This window comes from Sesamum indicum, linkage group LG3 (genome assembly GCF_000512975.1).
Source record: "Sesamum indicum cultivar Zhongzhi No. 13 linkage group LG3, S_indicum_v1.0, whole genome shotgun sequence".
Lineage (NCBI taxonomy): Eukaryota > Viridiplantae > Streptophyta > Magnoliopsida > Lamiales > Pedaliaceae > Sesamum > Sesamum indicum.
Window position 1 is genome coordinate 17294179 of NC_026147.1, and position 20851 is coordinate 17315029.

Here is a 20851-nt window from a genome sequence, read left to right on the forward strand (position 1 = left end):
CGGATAAATTACATTACCAGTCCTTGAAATTAGCTCTAATGCACAAATATCTCATATCTTTCCCAAAATTATGGATATACCCTTCTAAGGAGGTGTCAATATAATTCATCTAAGGGAGTCTAAGAGAGTGTCGATATGAATTTATATTACAATTTCAATAAATGTATTTGTAATTTTCCAGTGAATAGGGAGTATTTATCTAATTAAATTTAAATTGAAGGGGGTTTGTTGTAATTTAACCAAAATTTTAATCAATCAACGCTCGTTTACTTTTGTAGTTTGGATAAATAGTTGACTGGATTTGAATGGATTTGTTATAGGATTTGATAAATTAATAAAAATAATAAGTTGTTTACTTGATTAGATTAAGTGATAGATGCAAAAGTTTTAATAGTAAGAAAGTTAGGAAAAGGTCCGCTTCTACCTGAATTTCTTAATCAAAACCACATATGGTCTGATTTCATATCAAGCCCAACCAAGGCTTGTCCCGGGCTTGTAGGATTCGAATTGAGCCGATATCATGAAAATAAATAGTTTACATAATTGGATAAATGACACAATTTAGACTTATACATAAATGTAAACAGGCCCTCAGTGAACATAGATCAATCCGATGTCCTCAGACATCGGCGATAATATTCCAATATGACCTGTAATATTGGTGATATCATCCGTATCTATCGGATATTACCAATGATACATTACATATATACTCATAAATTAATAAGCATCAGTAGATATTACTTGATCAACAACGGCCAATCCGAATAAGTACAAGCTATTATCAACAGATATCAACCGATACTTTGAACCATAGCTTTTTTATGTAAAACGAGACGTCTTCCTTTGCCAAGTGAATAAAGTATATCGGATGATCTAAATATGCAAAGACTTTCATGAATCGACTGTAAGAGGAACTGATCCTGTCATCGGCATCAATGTAAAACCAAAAAGCACTTTACAACATTTTACGCATTCGCAACGATCATCTTACAAATTTGATGATCAAGTAAACGAAATGTACGATATGCCTGCATTACATAGGTAAAGAATAAACGAGTAAAAACTTCCGGGACAAACTTCAAAGGGAACTAATCACCCAACGAAATGGTAGATTTTTACTGAGCCAACCGTACGTGCAATAGTAATCATAAATGTTACAAGAATCGGGACTTTTTAAACATCTATAACTCCCTCTCCGCCACCCCCCATCCCCCGGACAATGATTTTTCGTACCTAGTAAAGACTACTGTATCTGCTGTTATTCCAAGTAAAATGCAAATTAGAGGATCAATCAAACAACTATGGAAGTTAATGCTCCTTTACTGAAAATGTACCTTACCTAAACACAACTGATGAACTACTTCTGAGCTTTTGGTTTTTTAGATTTACTCTTCTCCTGCATTTTCTTTTTCTTTGCTTCTGCTGTAATCCACGTATAATTGGGAGGAATTGCAAATGGGTCCTGAATATTTTCGATCTTATTGCTAGAGCCACCTGTAGAAGCCCCCGCACGTTGATAAGGAGACTTTATCCACTGAAACCATGATGGACTTGAAGGCTGAACGCCTGAAGCGCTTTCTCTGCCACCAGCAGTCGGACTTGATGGTGGCGTCGAGAATTCATCTACCGGTTGCAATTCTTCAAACTTTGTAAAAGTAACGATCACCCTGATAGTGGGTACTATCGGAATTGCAACCTGAAAAGAGAGGAAGATGCCTTAGCGGCAGTGTAGCATATCCAGGAGAAATTAACGGCATAAGTTGAAGCCACCCTATAAATGAATTTACCAAAAGACTCCTTTGACAAGGCACACTAGTTTCAAGGTAAAATACACAGTTTCTTGACCGTCATGCCTAAATTCTTACAAAATTTTTAATTTTTCGTCCATGTAGGTAAAAGTGAACTAATTAGAACAAAAGCCCCAATTTAAATGAACCATATGGATGCACATGATTTGTTCCGTTTGCAAATTCTGACACCAAGAGGACAAAAATTGCTAACTATCAAAAAGTTATAGGACTGTTTTGCATTCATAGAAACAAAGGATTAAAATGCCAAAGTGCCAAAATTACACGACCAAAAGAGACTTTTAACCCTAGACTTTTGGACTTCTAACTGTGTTCTCAAATAATTAAATATATACAAAATTATCAAATAATACACTAATTTAATGTTTTAACAATACTTAATAGATCTCACTTTAACTATCACCAAAAAAGTTACAACATGTAAAACATACTGAACTAATTGTACTTTAATAACAATATAGATGTAGTTATAGATAGATACAGCCTAGATTAAACATATAAGTTGATTAGTAATTAATCTTACATTCTACTTTATTTATCTTAGTATTATATTTATATTTTATATATGAATATGTACAAAATATACACATACTTCTCAATGTATATGTCACACAAATAAATACACGTCAAAACACACATATCTAAACAGGTCAAGTTTGGGTTGAGTCCGAGATGGTAAAGCCGTGGACCCATTTATGGTAGTTGGTGTCTAAACTCAAGCTATTAAGCTTCTGTGCAATGAGTTCAAAGAAAGAACTAAGGTGGTCATAGCAGGACAACTTCTCTATTGACAATGGAGCTAAGTGCAACAGAATATCAAATGAATTCAAGTTGTATTTGGATTGATGGATTTGAAACTGAGAATTTCAAATTCACAATAATAAATCCATTTGTTTGGATAACTCCAAGCTGCAATGGATTTCAAATTCTTGATTTCCCATTTTTAACTATATTGTTATGATAATGGATTTCAAATCCATTCAATATGAAATCATTTAAAATCCTTGTTCCAAATCCATTCCTCAAATCCAAATGTAGTCCAAAAGATGCTTTTAGAAAATGTGATTCCTGTTCTCAGTCAAATGAGTGCATCAGTACGTCTTTTAGGAAGAGAACTATTTCTGCCAAGTTGAGAATTGGAAGAAAAAAGAAATTATAGCCACGAAAGAGGAGGATGGACATAGGTAGCATGAGGAGGTGTTCCACAAAATGTCATGTATATACTCTACGTTATATTTTCCAGCAATCTTGCTACAAATGTTTTTCTATGTCAAAGGTAGAGTTATACAAGCTGCAGCCTTGAAATTCTAAGACTTTCAGCTCTTCCAATTGTTGTAATCTTCTAATCTATGAGAGAAACAGCTAGACATCAATATCCGACTGCTCTCATGCTAAAACAAGGGAATTTTCTTACCTAAACTGATTTCAGTATTCTAAATGCTCGAATCATTATTAGAGCCCGAAATGTGTTCTGTTAATGGTAACACTTTCATCCTTTGTAATCATCGAGTGGAACCGATTGGGACGTTTACAGTTTAGAATAGTTTCTATACCAAGTTGAAACAAGTCAAGTCGAGATTAAAAATTATAATGTATATCACATCCTAGATCTGAAGGCAAGCCTGTGACTTGTGCTGTTTTATTCTCCAGCTTGGGTTTGGCTCAAGATTCCTACACACATCAGTGAGAGCGGTACCAAATCGAGGCAAACTCTAAATACTAGATATGACCTCCAAATAACAGGGGTCAAGGTTGGCAAGTGAGATGATGGGGGATCATAGATTAATCGTCGAGAGGGAAACAAGCTAAGGCCCCTAAATGATCACTCAGTGGTAAAGGAGGTAGGGGTGCAGAGACAGCCACGAGGTTTGCCTAGAAGCAGCCACTCTTGAAGGAGTGCATAATAGCTCACTGATCAAGCGCTCTTGCGCCGAAGATGAACGGGGCGAAGCGATCTGCTGAAGCTGTGGGATGTAAAAATACATCGGTAGGGGAGCATTCCGCCTTAGAGGGAAGCCCCCGCGCGAGCAGCGGTGGACAAAGCAAAAGCGAGAATGTCGGCTTTAGTAACATAAACATTGGCGAGAATCCAATGCCCTGAAAACCTAAGGGTTCCTCCGCAAGGTTCGTCCACGGAGGGTGAGTCAGGGCCTAAGATCAGGCCGAAAGGTGTAATCGATGGACAACAGGTGAATATCTCTCTTCTTTCCCTTAACAGCTTAACCCTCTCCATTTCCCCCTTATTTTATCATAACCCAACCAAACCAATGTATATATTACTTGCAAAATTTATAACCGCTAAAAGCAAAGAAGGACATAACACCTTCGACCACTAACCTTGACCACATTTATTATATGTAAGGAAAAAATTGAACGTTTTATTAAAAACTTCTTTTGTTAACATTCTGGATACATTTTGAAGTATTTGTCACATATATGAGGAGTATTCAAGAGTATCATCTTGTATCCAAATACCAAACAGGAGTACAACTCTGTGTAGTCATACACTTGCATGTACACATTCATGTTTATGTGCATATGCAAAATATTATTATAGAAAAGTGCATCCGTACCATCCAAAATGTGCCTCTGTCTTTTAAGACATTAAACTCTGTAGGACCATAGCTTTAAGGGACATAAGACTTCTTTTAGTGCAATCATAATGATGGGCAATAAAGGCTCAAAGGCATAGACTTTTAAGTACATCTGTCTTGATCAGCAGTATACAGAAACCTCTTAAATGAGGTTTTATTTGACATGATCGTGATGTCGCAATATGAAGCATCCACGCATTTTAGAAAAGTTGAACTATGCCATAATGTTCCAAACCAACCTCATTGTCTCATAAACCCCAATACAGAACAAAGATAACAGATTGCAGGTATAAAATGAAAAGGAGAGGTGTTGCTCACAAAGATGAATGACATCAAAATGGGGTTAAAAAAAAAAAAGCATGCATAAAAAGCCGATATAGTGAGAGTGTTAAAACAAGATGCATACCTTGACAGGGAAGGTGCCTTTCGGTAGCTTGGTAGTGAGTAACTCTCTTAATCGCCTGATAGCTTTTACTTTGTTTGCTAAAATGTCAAGCAACGGTAGGAGTTCTTCTGTTTGTAAGGGAAAATCTGGAGAAAGACAAAGAATAGGCCTCAAACCTTTCTTATACTCACCCTCACGACTTCCATCCTTGCGGCGATTTCCACTCTCAGCATTTGCCGAAGAAGCTTTAGCGTCTCTTCCTCTCTTATGCTCATCCCGCTTTACATCAATCTCCGTAGAGTGCCTACTGTGCCTAATTTTACTTCTCGAAGGAGAGTCCTCTGGGAGATTGCAAGATTTCTCTTCTACACACAAAGAACTTCTTGGTGGAGCATTCTTTTTTTCACCTTGTTTGTTTTCCGATTTCCTCCAGCTACCAAACCATCCTTTCTTTTCCACTTTACTTTCTCTGTTCCTACAACTTTTTGCATCCTCAACAGGAATATCCCTTAGCTCACAACAACTATGACGGTGAGCAATAATGCCATCACTGTTTTCATTCTCCGAGTCCATCTTAAGTGCAGTCTCAAGCTGCTTTCTCTCTTCCTCTGTCAAAATATCATCAAGCTCACTCTCTGTCTCATTGCCATTGCAGGAATTAAAGAATTCATCGTCTGTCATGGCCCCTGGGACCCTCCTTGATTTAATGCTTACAACCACATTATGCATATCATATACTTTCGCTTTCCAAGGACCCACCATTTCTGTTTTTTCCTGTCTCCTCCATGTTGTTTGAGGCAAAAGAACTGCTTGAGTTACATCAATGCCAGGCCGGAATATATTGGTCTGGGACATTGCAATCACTTCTTGCTGCACTTCAGCCTCAGTTGGTGGAGTACCAGCACCATCCAGAGCGTTCATAACCTCCTTATCTCTATGTGAAACCATGCATAGTGATCCCGGAGGAACTTTTCCATCTTCTGAGCCATCACCAAGGAACAAAAAACTTTGGTCAGAACGCTGGATTCTGAAACCATCAAAACCGGCCAAAGTCATATCTGCCCTCAAATTTGCACCTCTCTTCCAAATTTTGTAAGTATCAGAAGGGGCAATTCTTGAAATGAAAGGGATGACTGAACTCTCAAAATGAAAGGTGATCTCCATGTAAAAATCTCTCATCCGTCTCATTGTTCCAATCAACCGAGGCAACCTTCTGCACCATTTTGCCCAAGCCAGTGGCTGGTAGTGCCTAACTATAATCTTTGCAATCCCTTCTTCCCTATTACATATTGCTTCCTGTAAAGCACTCCAACCCTGATCATTCTGCAAGCTCCAATCTGCACCGGCCTGCATAAGTATCTCAGTTGCAGCCTCATCGCCAAATTTAATTGCCAAATGAAGTGGAGTTTCCCGGTTAGGAACGTCACGCCGATCAATTGCAGCAGCTATGGCATCAGCTTTAGCTTCCTCAGCAAGTGAAATTGGTTCTGTCTGAATCTCAGATGGATCACAGAGCCGGGGAAGGCCAGCAATAATCATCCTGAGAGCAGTATAATCCTTCAAAATTATGGCCTTATGAACAGGACTATGAGCGTACTTGGACACGTCAACAGCTGCCATGCCTGCCCAAAGTCAATCCAAATATCCAAAAAGAATTCAACACAGATGCTCCTAAATCAGAGTATTGAGTACATGAACTAAAAATTTTGTTTACAGGGTGTACCTCCAGTTATAAATATTAAAAATTTTCGAAAATGTTCCAGTAACATTATAGAAACTTATAACATTAAAGAAACATGCAGAGAATTCTTTAAGAGTTTTGGTTATAAATTTATAATATTTGAGCATGCCCATCATAACGTCAAATTCTCTTCAACAAACTATAATCAATGTACATTTTGGTTTTCTGATAACAATCCCAGGTAAAAATATGCAAGACAACTTATTAATTGCAACACTCCAACAGTTTCTAGGAATTCAATAAACACATAAGAATAGTTATTTCAAGTGACATATATTGCAACTAGATTTTATAGCACTATTCAATACCATTATCAAACGAGATATTTTTAATAGTCCGTAAAACAAAAGAATCATTGTATTTTCAAAGCAAAAACAAAGAATTAAAAGTTATCTTGGACAAATAGCAAAAGAAGACATCGTGAAGGAAATTGGAGGATGTCATAGGAAAATAAGAAAAGATGAGTGCATCGTGAAATTTTCAGAACTAGTCTCTGTTTGAGTTTCTATTATGAGCTTGCATTATGTTGACATGAGAACTTGAGAAATTTTAATCTCGAACTGCCCATAGGTAACCAAATTAACTCCTCAAACCACTTAATCAACAAACAGAAAGAACCCCATTTCATGTTCCCTCACATAATCCAAGAATTTTATCAAGAAATTGAGAAAAGAACCAAACTAGCAATTCCAAAATACAAAACACAGGAACTCCAAACTTTTAACTTATAAAAAACAAAAGGCAGAATCTTGAAAGGGTCCCAACTGAAAAATATATGAAAAAGGATCAAGAAATCTCACCTTCTTCTCCTTCCCAAGAACAGAATTGGTGCCCGGAAGGCCCGGAAGCTATTTGAACCCCACCACCACCTCTCTCTCTCTTTCCCTCAATATTCATATATCCAGAGAAGATGACAAAAGATAATGGGGAATACGAAAAGGGAATTCCTTGTGATCCAATCCAGATCAGACAAACGCAAGAAATGCATGTGGGGCTACAAAACGAAGCCAAAACTGAATAAGAAATAGGATTAGAGCAAAAGGGGTTCAAGAAAAACTGAAAAATCACAGAATCAAAGAAAAGCATATTTACCAAACAGAAAGAAAGATACTACAACACAAACCCCACAAATCAAGCAAAGGCAAACTGTTTGCAGTATTCTTATCATTCACATTCAAGATTTCATCTTTCACAAAAATAGAATAGAAAAAGATCTTTTCATTTTGGAGAAGGAAATATAATTTTCCTCATGTATATATATGTACACTTTTGGAGAAAATAATGCCATGGTTCTACTTTTTCCTTTTATTTTTTAATTCAAAAATACAATATCTCTGAGACTTGAAATTGGGATTTTGTTCATGGCTGACTAGACCAACGACGAAGACGTTTTACTTGTTTCTTTTCTTCTTTTTTCTTTTTTGGGCATTTTTTTTATTTGTTTATTTTGGCTGCCAAATGTAAGAAAAAGTGAAATGAGAAAAGGCCAGGGGCAATCGGCTGCATGTGAGCCTGGAAAGTGGAAAGTGACGAAGCTGCAGTTCCCCCATTTTTTTATTTTATTGTAAATGCAATTATGACAAGTGGATTCATATGCAAATACGCCGTCAGCTCTGGATGTGTATTAGCTGTGAATGGGTGGGATATCCCAATCAATTCGGTCTGTTGATTCGTTTACCTCATTTTGGACTAGTTGGATTCGCTCAATGCAAGTCGCTATTTTGTGTTGATTCTAATCATCTTAAAGACTGAGAAATTCTAATTTGAATTTTATTCGATTAAATTTAAATTAATTATACAATAATATATGTATCGTGTTATTATGTAGTTAGAATTTCTATTCAAAATAATATAATTGACCCACTTAATAAGTTGGCGATATGATTTATGATCTCTTGAAAATTTCTAACAAAAAATTAATTGTCTACTCAATAAATATAACTAATTAGTATATATATATATATATGTACATACAGCTTAAGACCAATTTATACAATGATATCAACCAACAAATGTTCATTATACATTCATCACAATTCATGAAGGAACGAATACAATAATTATACATCAATCCACATCATAATAACCACAAGGTATGTGTATAATTTTTCAAAAAGCAGAATTAGTGGTTTGTGTAAATGACGACGATAAATCAGTCGGACGTATATGTATAATTATCCAAAAGGCAAAGATGATTTATGCAGATATATAAACCATAAATTAAAAAATATAAATATAATTATTTCTTAAATTTATATCAATGTATTTCTCTGAAAATTATGGTATATAAGATATATATAGAGTATATAATTTTACTCATTTCAATTCAATTCATTTGAATGGAGTAGAGGGTAATTATATTTATACTCCCAGATGATGATTTGTTCTTTACACAAATTATTTTTGTCTTTTGCATAATTACATGAGATGAAATCATCTCCGACGGCTAAAAAAAAAAAAAAGTAACCAAAACGTGTAAAATGACTTATTTACCCCTCCAACAAAAGCCTAAAAAGGAAAAGAAAATGAGTTTAACATAAATTAAGTGTACTGACCATTTTGATAATATAAACCCTTGTTCAAAATGAAAAAATTTCCACCTTTTTTTCCTTTTATAGCGGCATATATATTATATATCCATATACTAAGGAACAGTTTTCAAGAGTATTTTTCTCATTTTTTTATAATTTGGTGTTTCGTATGGTAGTTTTTGATATATATTCATCTGTTTTCTTGATTAAAACAGTGTTTGTTCATCTAGAAAAACTGTATAAATATATAGAATCTATATATCATATTTTCCTTTTTCCAAAACATAATATAACATCACATTTTAACATTATATTCAACAACCAAGCTCCAGTATAGAAAAGACACAAACATCAAACGCTAACATACAAGACATTGAATGCTTTAATCGTTGGCAATTATCTTTCTCATGATTGTTTATTGACTTAAACGGTAGAGTATTAATATATTTTTTGTAGGTCTCCTTTCCAAGGCTTGCAAGAATTCAGACCTAAATACCACAAGTCAAACTTGTCTGATCTCAATTTTTTGCTCGCATTAATACCATTATAAGATGGCAGGTCTGAAAGTACTCCAAAATGAGTAGGGAGGTCTTCAGCCATCAGTTTAGGTAAGGGATCTCTCCATCCATTTGCTGACGGAGTTCCAACATCTCATAGTGGAGGGTCTCCATGCATTGAGGGCCACCTTTTTCGTCTCTCCCTTATAAGTGGGATTGGCAAGGTTATGTTCATACCGATGCAACATAGGAAATGATGCAGGAGCTTGTCTGTTCTGGCTTTATCCTCCTTAGGCATTGAGTGCATCGGGATGAAACGTCTTACTTGCACCCCTATCAGTAGCATGAGTAGGAGGTCCACAGAGAACTGAGCTAACAGCCTCTAGATTGAGCCCGTTGAGTTGTTCATAAGAGAGTGAGTTCACTACTATAGGCAAGACTAGTGGGTTAGTACGAGGAGGAGGAACATTGTGGTCCTCCAAGATTGGTTTTGGTTGTGGCATGGTGGACCCGACTACAACAGGAACGAAATTGTTTTCTTCAAAGAAGTCATTGTCACCTCCACTATCAGAGCTAGCCATTTCTCAGCTTTTAGCTCAAGATTTGCTACAACAGTACTAGTGATGTGTATCAAGGTCTTACAGCATCACAAGGGTCGAAGAATTTTTATGAAAAATTTTAACATTATCATAAATTAACTTACAAATAATAATGTTTAGCACTTTGATTCTTTAGTTAGTAAAGTATGCGATGAAATAAATCTTGGAAACTCAAGAAAACATATGAGTTGTGGTAAGATAAATGATGTGATTGGAGATGGGTGTGTTTGAGTATAAAAAATGGAGCTAAAGTCCATAATAGAGTGCAAGAATATAGCAAAAACCCATGTAACCTTGTTGTTGAAGACGTGGAGTGAGCTTAAATGAGTTTAACTTATCTTAAGGTCTTACCTTATACCCTATTTATAGTAGAAGTTTTGGAGAGATTTCAGGTGCGATGATGTTAATTGAGATATTTTTGAAATTTTTGGAATATTTATTGATCTGGGTTGAAATATGCTATCCCTTTTGGCGAAGTCAAACTTGCAGTATCCTCCCAAATATCGAACATAGGCTCCAAGAAGGAAATAAGAACTTGAGCCTAGTCGGGTGCGTTCCCAACGAAAACCTTCCGATACTCAAATTAGATCAAGTTAGAGATAGGAAAATAGACGATCTTGAATAATAAATGCAGTAGAAATAAGTAATTAAGTCTTACAATAAATGCGTGGGGGGGAGTATTTATAGCTACAAATGTATTTGGGTCGGTAGAGCGGGTCGGGTTGTGCAACCCGGCCTAAATAAAAATGTGCGGATCCTCCAAGTATTTAGGTGATTTTGCTCTTTTCAAGGGCAATTTCATCCTTTTTCAAGTCCAATGTGGGTTGTACCCATCATCTACTTTGTACAAATGATGTTATCCAATATCTAAAGCAATCTCCTAAAGGATATGTCAACTCAAAAGAGTCCTACCAAGTCAGCCATGAATATAGGAGAAGTAGTTGATTGTTGCTTCCAACAATCAGATCCAATTAGCTATAAGGTCCCTCTTACCACCCTTCTAGGGTTACATGATCCATAAAGTGTAGAATACGACTGAGTGAGGGCCTTTTTATTTTGTATTGGTCTCCTAATATGGGCTGTGTTTGTCAGCACTGCCTCATTAGCAGGGTGGTTGGACTGGGCTGAAGACTTAAGGCCTTTGCTGCACAAAAATTGTGCTTCAGCCAGCTCATGCTGGATTGAGTAAATGAGGATCTGTTCACTTACTTTGAATTTTGACTTGATTTAACTGTTGAGCTTGGAATAATAGCTTCTTAGTTTTGATCATGGCAATTGAAAATGATAACATATTTCATTTTTTACGGTGATAAAAATTTCCCACAATTCGTGGCAAATATTCAATTTTGTGTAATATTAGAATAAACAAGAATGTCAATGCAATGTTAAAATGTAAAAAATGATACGTAATCATTGGCATAAAAGTTTGTTTGGTTATAATAATTATTCTCATAAAAAATAATAATTACAAATTATGTATAAATTATGATTACTGAAAATATATACATACATAGGGACAAAAAAGTTCAATCTCTTCTTCCTTTCATCTCCATTTCATACAATAAATCAGAAAATATTAAAGAGCTAATTGTCTTATCATTAAATGTATCTCATTTCATTCTATTTTATTAATTACATCTAGCCCCAATGTTTCCCATCTCCATATGAAGGATGAACAGATATGCAATTTCATTCTGGACCAAAATTTACTTCCTTAAGTATTTAGATCAAGTCAATAGATATATTACCACAAAATTCATTTTACGCATGATGTCTTATTGTGACTATAGGAGCTTCTTAACATTCTTGTCAGGAAAAAATTCTTTATTGCTTACTGCCTTATCTCTATTAACATTACAAATTGTTCGACAATTGCAATTATGATTTACTGTTTATCCTATTTAATTATTTAAGCCTTCTTTACTAATTCGGATATGATTAAGGGGTGCCAGCATAAATTGAGATTAATTCATACATTGGTTGGAATCGAATAATCAATGTTTTGTATACTTAAACTTGGATAACGGTGTCGCCCAAATGTTGAGGGCATAGGCGATCACCCTACCCGCTTGGCGACCAACGTCGCACATGGGTGAGGAGGGCAGGAGCGGTTGGCGGCCTGCTATTTCTTTTTTAAATTAATTTCTATTAATTTAAATTTTATAATTAAAAGAATAAAAAATATTAATATATAATTAAATTGGAGAGAAGGGTAAAATTATAAAAACAATTGCACTTTCCGAACCCATAATCCCAGTCAATACGTGTGTACCACCAACTCTGACTTTGAGGGGTTCTTTTAAATCTTTTTTTATATCAGAAAAAGTGGAATCGATACTTTAGCTTTTATAAGAAATTTTTACAAATTTTCTATGATGCTTTTGAAAAATTTTCAGAGAAATCCCTAAATATCCATCGACTCAAAAACAAACGTCAAAGAATGAAATTTTAAAGCATGGATGCATCAACCAATACGTCCCAAAAACACCACCTCTGTCAGACATACATTCAAACAACATTTGGAGCCATTTGTCATTTAACAGAAAAGGAAAGAACACTCCGAGTAAGTAACAACTAATATAAACAAAATTGAAGGCAGCAAATATTACCAAGTTGAAGATTTGAACTATCATTTATACTCATAAAGACACAAAACAAATTGTGGCGAGCAGCATGCCGCCGACAGTTAAAATTATCAAAAATGATTATTTCAATAATAACCAACGTAGCACTGTACATGTATGTAAATAATCAAGAAAACAACAGGAGATTCAACAGCACTTTAGTTTATGCTATAGTGAAATATCCAGAGAAATCCAGCTAAGTAAAGGTACTAACTCATCGCATAATATCCGAAAGTTAACCCGAAAGTTAACGTGAACAAATGATAGAACATTGTAAAATGAAAAAAAAAAACTGGCTAACTTTACTTGATCTTAGCACAATTTACCGTCTGGAACATCAAGGATACTGAGTTACCATAATTTTTTTTAGAGCATGTCGAAAAATGGCAAAAAATCAGATACAACAGATTGATTTATCATGAAGAACGAGAAGCAGAGAGTTTAAGACATTCACTTTGACATCTTCTGAGGCAAACATCATTCCAGTTTGGGACTTGATGTTGGTTCACGCATACGGTCCGGGCACAGGCATCAGCACAGGCATCGAGTTCAGAAACACCACAAACTGTAACACACGAATCGGGGATTGGATCCTTGGAAAATGCTCCAACTTTCTTCAACATTCTCTTTGATGTACAAACTCTCTCGCACACAAAAATATCATCAGCACTCCTCTCCTTGCCCCGGGCACTTTTGATTCTTTGCTCCTCAGCATGTCTTGCCTTCATTCTAAAAGCTTGACCAGCAATGAAAACTGGAACAGCAGCCCCTAGGAGGGTCCACCACACCTCAACCATTGCTGTATCTACAAAGGTATGTACTTCCTTCTTTTTCCAATGCACTTCTTGACTCAAAGTAGCAGATGACTTTATGCTCTATATGTTCCTATAGAGGTTACAAAGTGTGTTTAAAAAAAACAGAAACCATACAACCTTCTCTATTCAAGAGAGAGAGAGAGTACAGAGACCACAAAGAAGGGAAGATACAACCATATTAGTCAGATACGAGCCATGAATAAATCTGATGTTCCAAACGTCAGTCACATGTGTGAAGTTATATGGTAACTATTCCAAATCTCATAGCAAGTCATAGACCTCATTAACTCTTGGACTGCTCCATAGAATCCATTAGCCATTAACATGTGTCATCTTGATGATAAAGATGTAATCTTTAACTGCACAAATTGAATCATTAAGGCGAGATTTCACTTTTACTGAAGGGGGTGTTTATGAAGACTTGGTTCCGGTTAACCACGATGAAACTTTCTAAAGCAACTGAAACTAATGGCACTATTTTCTCCAAGAGAACATGAATATGGAACTAGCTTCAAAAATAATCTGGATATGCTAGTGGGCAACCAAAAAGTATAAACATCTCTCAAAAGAAAACTAAAATCAGTATCAGTTAGATCCAAATCCAAGCTTCGAAGATCAGTGTAGTTAAAGGCATGTGCCACGGCGCGAGGTGTGATAGGCGCAGCCCTCGCACCATTCGCGACTTATGGCAAGGGCCTTCGCCCAGGCACGCCATTCGGCCAGTTGCCCGCGCGCCTTTGTGCGCCCAAGCCTTGGGCTGGGCAGCTGGGAGGGCCCATCCCATCAAATATTAAAAAAAAAATTCTAATAATTTAAAGGAAATCAATCACCCTTTTTTGCACCTACATGCATGATATTACAGCCATATACACCACTGTTCATCTCCTCTTCTTCTTCCCCTACCGTTGTTGTTCGTGTTCCACTGCCGCCGGCCCGCTGCTGTTCCACTATCGAGCCACTGCTGCTGCCCTATTTCTTTCTGGGTGTTTTTTTCTTCTTTTGATTTCTTTAAATTTTAATTTCTAAAATTATATAATTGTTTGAAGTCTATGACTCCACGTTCTTTACTTCTTCAATTAAGTATAAATATAAATTAAAATTATCACTTTTCAGATGTTTTAATGATTAAAGTATGCTATGATTCAGTTTCAGTAATTCAATTATATGTTTAGTTTTCTTTTCTAATTTTTGCAAGGGAAAAATATAGGTATTACTGTATTATTTATTTATTTTAAGTTTGAAATTTTTTCTAAAAATAAATATATGTATTTTCAGACTATAATCTATATATATTTCTTTATTTTCTGGTGAATTAAATTACTTTTTATCATAAAATATATCCAAATTTACTTGTTTATTTTATTTTCAGATTAGTCTTTATTCAATTAATAATCTCTTAAGCTTCAAACTGGAAGGATCCAGGATGAAATTATGCATCCTTACCTAATCCTAACAACACAAACAATGTCAAGTGTAACTTTTGTGAGAAGGTACACAAAGGATATCTTCCACCATTACCTCCCTCGTTTGGGTAGAAAAGGGGAAGGCTAAAAAAGACAAGAAAAACATCTGCAGACAAAGATGGTGAAGATGGGAAGAAAAGAAGCAAAGAGAAGAAGAAAGAGATTAAGATGAAGAGGGAAGGGTGGAAAGTGCACTGTAAATTTTGTGGGGCTCTAGGACACAACAAAAAAGGATGTCAGTAGAGGAAATTTGCAGAGGAATTTCCTCCCAATGAAGAATAACAAAGGTCACAGCCACAAGTACCAAATGAGATGACACAAGGAGATGATGTTCCAGTGCAAGAGGTGGATACTCAGCCTCAGCTTGTTGAACAGACCGTTGCAGCCACTCAGCCCAAACTACTGTAAGTAGTTACTTTCACTTTATATGTATTTGATTTCACTTGATTGTGCTTATGTATATTAACTATATCCATGTTATTTGAAACAGGCAAGGAAAAGAATTGATACTAGAAACAAGGGCAACACAATTACAGAGTTTTCAAGAGCTTCAGTGAGTGTATCCTATATATTTATGCTTCTTTGAGCTTCAGTTAGTTCATATTTTGTAAGTTATTTGTTTGTTTATATTGTGCTCACTAAAATAGGCAAGGAAAACCACTATTGCAAAGAGCACAATTCTGCTCCAAGACAACCAACAACTTCAGGACCACAACAGGTGCAAATCTGTAAAAATTTTGTTTGAGATTATCCGCAGACATACTTACTTACCCTATGTTTGATTTTGCACACAGTTAATGAACATGCCACCATCTTCAAAACATAAGAAACCGAGTGAGGTGGGAAGAAGACTCCTTCAAGATGACTGCTTATGACTATTATTTTGGTGGAACTCAAACTTTTTATAACTTTTTGAAGAGAAAATATTGAAAATATTGCAGATCTACGAATAGTGCGATACTCTAATTTTAGGCATTGAGTTATTTATGGTTGGTGCAAATATTCAGCTTTTGTATAGTGCAATAGCTTGATTTTTGTGTGTTGGAGTTTGGGTGTTTTTTGGCTAGGAGGCATGTATACAGGACCATGTTAGGCACCCTCTTTTGGTTTGATCTTTTCTCAGCAAAACAGGTGTTGTTGTGTAGCAAAAACCCATCTTGGTTAATTAATGAATGCATCTACTAGTTGTGCATTTTATTTGTTCTTTATTTATTTGGTCCAGTGCAATTAGCATAAAAGTTAAAATATAGATGTGATTTTCTCCTTCTCAACACAAGATTGGCAAAAAAATGAATGGAGGATTGTAAAAAATGGTGGAAAATTGCTTACAAATAGGCTTGAACCCTTAAAAATGGCTAAAAGCAATTTTTCACCCCTTTTCCTGCAAAATTTAACGGCCACGGGCAGTCCATTAGTTTTCTAACGGTAGTACTATAGTTGCACAAAAACCATGTATTTTGGTACCAGAATTGGGCATTTTTAAAAGAATGGTATGAAAGTTGCAATATACCAACATAATACACTGGAAACATTCTGAACACATAACATGCTTCTCTTTTGCTATTTGCAAGTTTAGCAAACACTTGCAAGTATGAAAGAAACAAAATAATTTCAAAACGAAAGATGAAGAAATGGAACCTCACCTAAAGAAGGCTTTATCTTTTTTCTCAATGCCAACTTTCTCCACAATTGCTCAACCTATATAAAGACAGCCCTTTTTAGTGCCATTAAAAATTCTCTGTCATTTCCGGTAATTAATAATAAGATGGTTCATCAAGCATTCCCATGTGCTTTTTAACTAGAGCGCATCTTTATCCCAAAGACAGAATATTAAGGAAAAGAACCACTACAAAATAAGTGCTTAGATAATCACCACGCATAGTAACCCAATTTTGGATTAATCGGCAAAATATGCACCAAATAGTGTCTTTGGTTCATTCAAGAACATGAATATAGCATGTTGCCTTGATCAATTAGCTAATTAGAAACATTAATGTAATATTGCCATTCTCAACTTGTATTAAGAACAGTAAATGATTGTACCAACAGGAAGGGATACAATGTTAAGACTTCACCGCCCCAAAACCAAGAGAAATGAAAATATGACAGTGAATGCAACCAAAATCGGTTCCCAAGTTTAGTTCTTGCAAACAGTAATCATGGAAAAGAACGAGGTTTAGAGGAGAGATATTTGCAATAGCTACCAGAAAATCTTATACTGGAAAAGATTTGCAGTCACAATATAATAATCAAGAGAAGAAACACAAATGGCGCAACGAACCACAAAAATCAGTGGTAGACTGCGGTGATGGAGATGGAAACGGCGGCCGTAAACCGAGAATAGAGACCAAATGGCAAAGATAGAGGACGTACGTTTTGAGGGTTATCCAGCTGGCGGCGATGGCTATGGCGGTAGCGCAGCCGGAGGCTGAAGGTGCAGGAGGCGCTAGACGAGAATGGGGAGGAAATGGAGTTGGTAGGAGGATGATTAGGGTTGAATTCGGGTATAACCCAAACCCATGTAACCAGTTTTAGCGGGTCAAGCTATCTGTTGGTATAAATATGGATATTTATACCCATATTTAGTCCTACTTAGTCATATCCTACTCTCAAACTCTCAATAGTTAGTACACGTGCTTTTTATCAACTTTGAAAAATTCCTTGATTTACGTGACCTCGACTGCTTAATCATATTATGGTATTTCTTTTTTATCTATTTATACAATTTACCTTCACTAAAAAAAAATTATATATGAATATTGTTTGTGCACAGAAGTGTACTTTAGAGGTGATCATAAATTTTTAAAAACTAATGAAATGGTTCCAATCAAAATCTAACTAAATAATTTTTAATTAAAAAAATTTTATTAATATGAAAAAACATAATTTTATTTTAGCAAAAAGTGTTGTTCCTTACTAAAAGAAATTAAATTCCCAAAAGGAGAAAAATTTGGGATTTTAACTTTTTAATTGTTATATATGCTACAAAATATATAAATAAATAAAGTTATTATATAAATATTACATAAAATATACGCATATATATATATATTGATTTAATGGGCGAATCGTATTGTTGAAACCACCATTCAACGCAAAAATAATAAATATTAATATTTTAAAACTGTCGTAATTTATGAAAAAATTGAAATTGAAATTCATGTATATGTTTATAGTATTTTATTAGAATAATAAAGTAAAAAACATATAGATTAATAAAGCAGAGTATTATATGTACATGCATAATAAAGATAGTCTTATCCGAATTAATATTCTAATCATAAAGTATGGGTGAATAACACTTTACCCCATGTGATATTGAAAACAAGTATATGCCCTATGAAAAAAATATAGTAATTTACTCCCCCTGTATTTTTTAAAATGAAGCAATTTACCTCCTTATACAGATAGGCAAATTACTTCATTTTAAAAAACATATGGAAGTAAATTATTGTATTTTAAAAAATACAAGAAGGTAAATCACTATTTGATATTTCATAAGGGGGTAATTTGCTCATTTACGATATCACAAGGGGGTTGCTTGCATTTTTTCCCATAAAGTATCATATATGATTATTTCTAAAATTTAAGTAATATAACTATTTATTTTATCCAAATGGTCAACAATTTATTTAGATAAGTAATTAAAGAAATTTAATTAAAATATTTCTATGTTGATATGTTCTTACTGACTTAATTATTGCTTTTTCAGTGCAAAAATAAAAATTGATTTATTCGTCTAGAATTCTTTCATATTTTAATTAATAAAATATTTTCACTTAAACTTAATCGATTCCACATTTATCTCATGTAAAAATATAAATGGGATTTTAATAATGTTTTGAATAATCAAAACATTAAACGATGACGATAGAAGTAAAAATAGTAACAAATAATAATGCTATACCAACTTCTTGTTGTGCATATATGCTAATAAACTCATGCAAACTTAAAGGAAAAAATGAAAAGGATAGATTTAAGTATAAATTGTCATGTTTATTTTATTGATCTCGTCAGGTCCTGGAAGCTCACTAGCAAACTAAGGCTCCACCAAAAGTTCGTCTCTTCGCATGGAAGCTAACTAATCAAGCCCTCCCAACAGGTGCTATTCTGGAATGGAGAATAAAGATTCTGTAGTCCTAGTGCTCTGTAAATATATGTGGCTCATGACCAATTACTTTGAAAGGCCCAAACCCAAAACTCCACTGGAAGACCCTTATATCACCAAGGTCCAAGTCTTCGCTCAGGCCCATGAACCGACGCAACCCATTTATTTATACCCGACCCGATTAGTGTATTTATCCCTCAACCACTAATCCTAAAAAATCATTTTCACATCTCTTTCCTCTCTCTCTCTCTCAAAAGCTGTTTTTTTCTCCCTCTCTCTCAAAAAGCTGTGACCGCTCTCCCCTCTCTTCAATGTCGTCTCCTATTCTTCTCCCTTCTCTTAATCTTTAACAATGGATTTCCCAATGTTTTTTGGGAACATACTAAAACCGCCATCTTCCTCATCTCTCGTCTCTATAAATATTGTCTCAACCTCTCATCTCAAATAATGAAAAATAATCTCTAAAATTAAACTTTGTGTTCTTGAAACCTTAGTGGTTGATCTTTGTGTTTGGTTCTTAATGAACTTGAGGTGTCTCTCTTGGTGAGAAACAAAGGAGCAACCGTGGTGGTTTGTGGTTGCCGGCTTTTCTCGTGGCCATGCGATCTGTGGCTCTTTGAGCCGAAATACATTCTACTACTTTATTATAACTCTTGTTTACTTTCTGTACATTTATCATTATATTGTTGTAAATCTTGGGTTGTATAATTTAAGGGTTCAAAACCCCCTAAATCTGTAACAATTGATTTAGAATTTGTCGTGCTTCTGCTGAAGGGTAAATACCCAACACGCTCCTTTTGTGGTGTTGCTTCAGAGAGTCTTTCACATGTGTTTCTTCATTGTCATGTTGCCCAACAAGCATGGGCCCTATCAAATTTACCATGGAATATCGTCTCAGGTTGGAATGATGATCCTCTTCTTTGGATAAAGCACGTTGGAATCTACTTACAACCCGTCGCCTTCAAGTTCTTTCTTGTCATCTGTTGGCTTCTATGGTGGAGTAGGAATCAACACTGCATCGAGAAAAAGATTGTCAACTAGATGCAAACAATTACTTCAGCGAGATGTTTTCTTGAGGCTTATCGAGAGGTTTGTTTGAGGTCGCGTTCCTGAGCCAACAAATCAGATATGGCATAGACAACCAAATGGGGTTATCAAGATTAATTTTGATGGAGCACTCTTTCAGAATGGTAGGGAGGTGGATGTCGAGGTTGTGGCAGAAGACTGACAAGGAGGTACTTGTGCTTGGTTTTCTCACAAATTCCCTCGTCATGTTGAGCCATAATTTGCCGAAGTAACGGCAAGTAAGATGACAATTAACATTGTACTGAAACATCGATGACCGTCCATCATAATCAGGGTGACTGTTATCGCTCCATCAACAAATTGAGGAACTCGACTCTTAATAGGTACTCCATTGGCCCATTGGTATAGGATATCGAGATTGTAGCTTCAGCTTGCTCTAGTGTTTCATTTAATCATGTTCTTAGAAATAGGAAGTCATTAGCTCATAAATTCGCCAAACTTGCTTTAGCATGAAAGCTTCAAGCACTTCTCTGTTGCTGATGCAAAACGTTTTTCGTTGTTAGACTCCGATTTATTCTAATATATTGATTGATTTTTCTGTAAAAAAAAAACATATTTTGGACATTTTTTAATATGAAATTGTCATACCTTCAAAGT

At 35.3% G+C, this 20851-nt stretch overlaps 2 protein-coding genes across 9 annotated transcripts; both read right to left on the bottom strand.

Moving 5' to 3' along the window:
* On the bottom strand, nucleotides 942–7852 carry LOC105158635. Of its 3 annotated transcripts, none has more exons than XM_011075449.2 (4): nucleotides 7624–7852; nucleotides 7332–7544; nucleotides 4812–6403; nucleotides 942–1699 (listed from the first exon to the last, which is right to left on the bottom strand). In XM_011075449.2, exons 1-4 carry the CDS (start codon nucleotides 7697–7699, stop codon nucleotides 1361–1363), a joined length of 2220 nt encoding a protein of 739 aa, XP_011073751.1. In that variant the 5' UTR covers nucleotides 7700–7852; the 3' UTR covers nucleotides 942–1360. The 3 variants fall into 3 exon arrangements, with proteins under 3 accessions (XP_011073751.1, XP_011073750.1, XP_011073752.1); XM_011075448.2 differs by having other exon boundaries at nucleotides 4812–6412; nucleotides 7624–7843; XM_011075450.2 differs by having other exon boundaries at nucleotides 4812–6412; nucleotides 7332–7525; nucleotides 7624–7838.
* LOC105158637 (uncharacterized protein At5g64816) lies at nucleotides 12980–17602 on the bottom strand. Of its 6 annotated transcripts, none has more exons than XM_011075452.2 (4): nucleotides 17434–17602; nucleotides 16704–16758; nucleotides 16390–16441; nucleotides 12980–13667 (listed from the first exon to the last, which is right to left on the bottom strand). In XM_011075452.2, the coding sequence occupies exon 4, from the start codon at nucleotides 13577–13579 to the stop codon at nucleotides 13199–13201; it is 381 nt and encodes a 126-aa protein (XP_011073754.1). In that variant the 5' UTR covers nucleotides 13580–13667; nucleotides 16390–16441; nucleotides 16704–16758; nucleotides 17434–17602; the 3' UTR covers nucleotides 12980–13198. The 6 variants fall into 6 exon arrangements, with proteins under 6 accessions (XP_011073754.1, XP_011073755.1, XP_011073753.1 ...); XM_011075453.2 differs by having other exon boundaries at nucleotides 17342–17602; XM_011075451.2 differs by lacking the exon at nucleotides 16390–16441 and having other exon boundaries at nucleotides 17434–17601.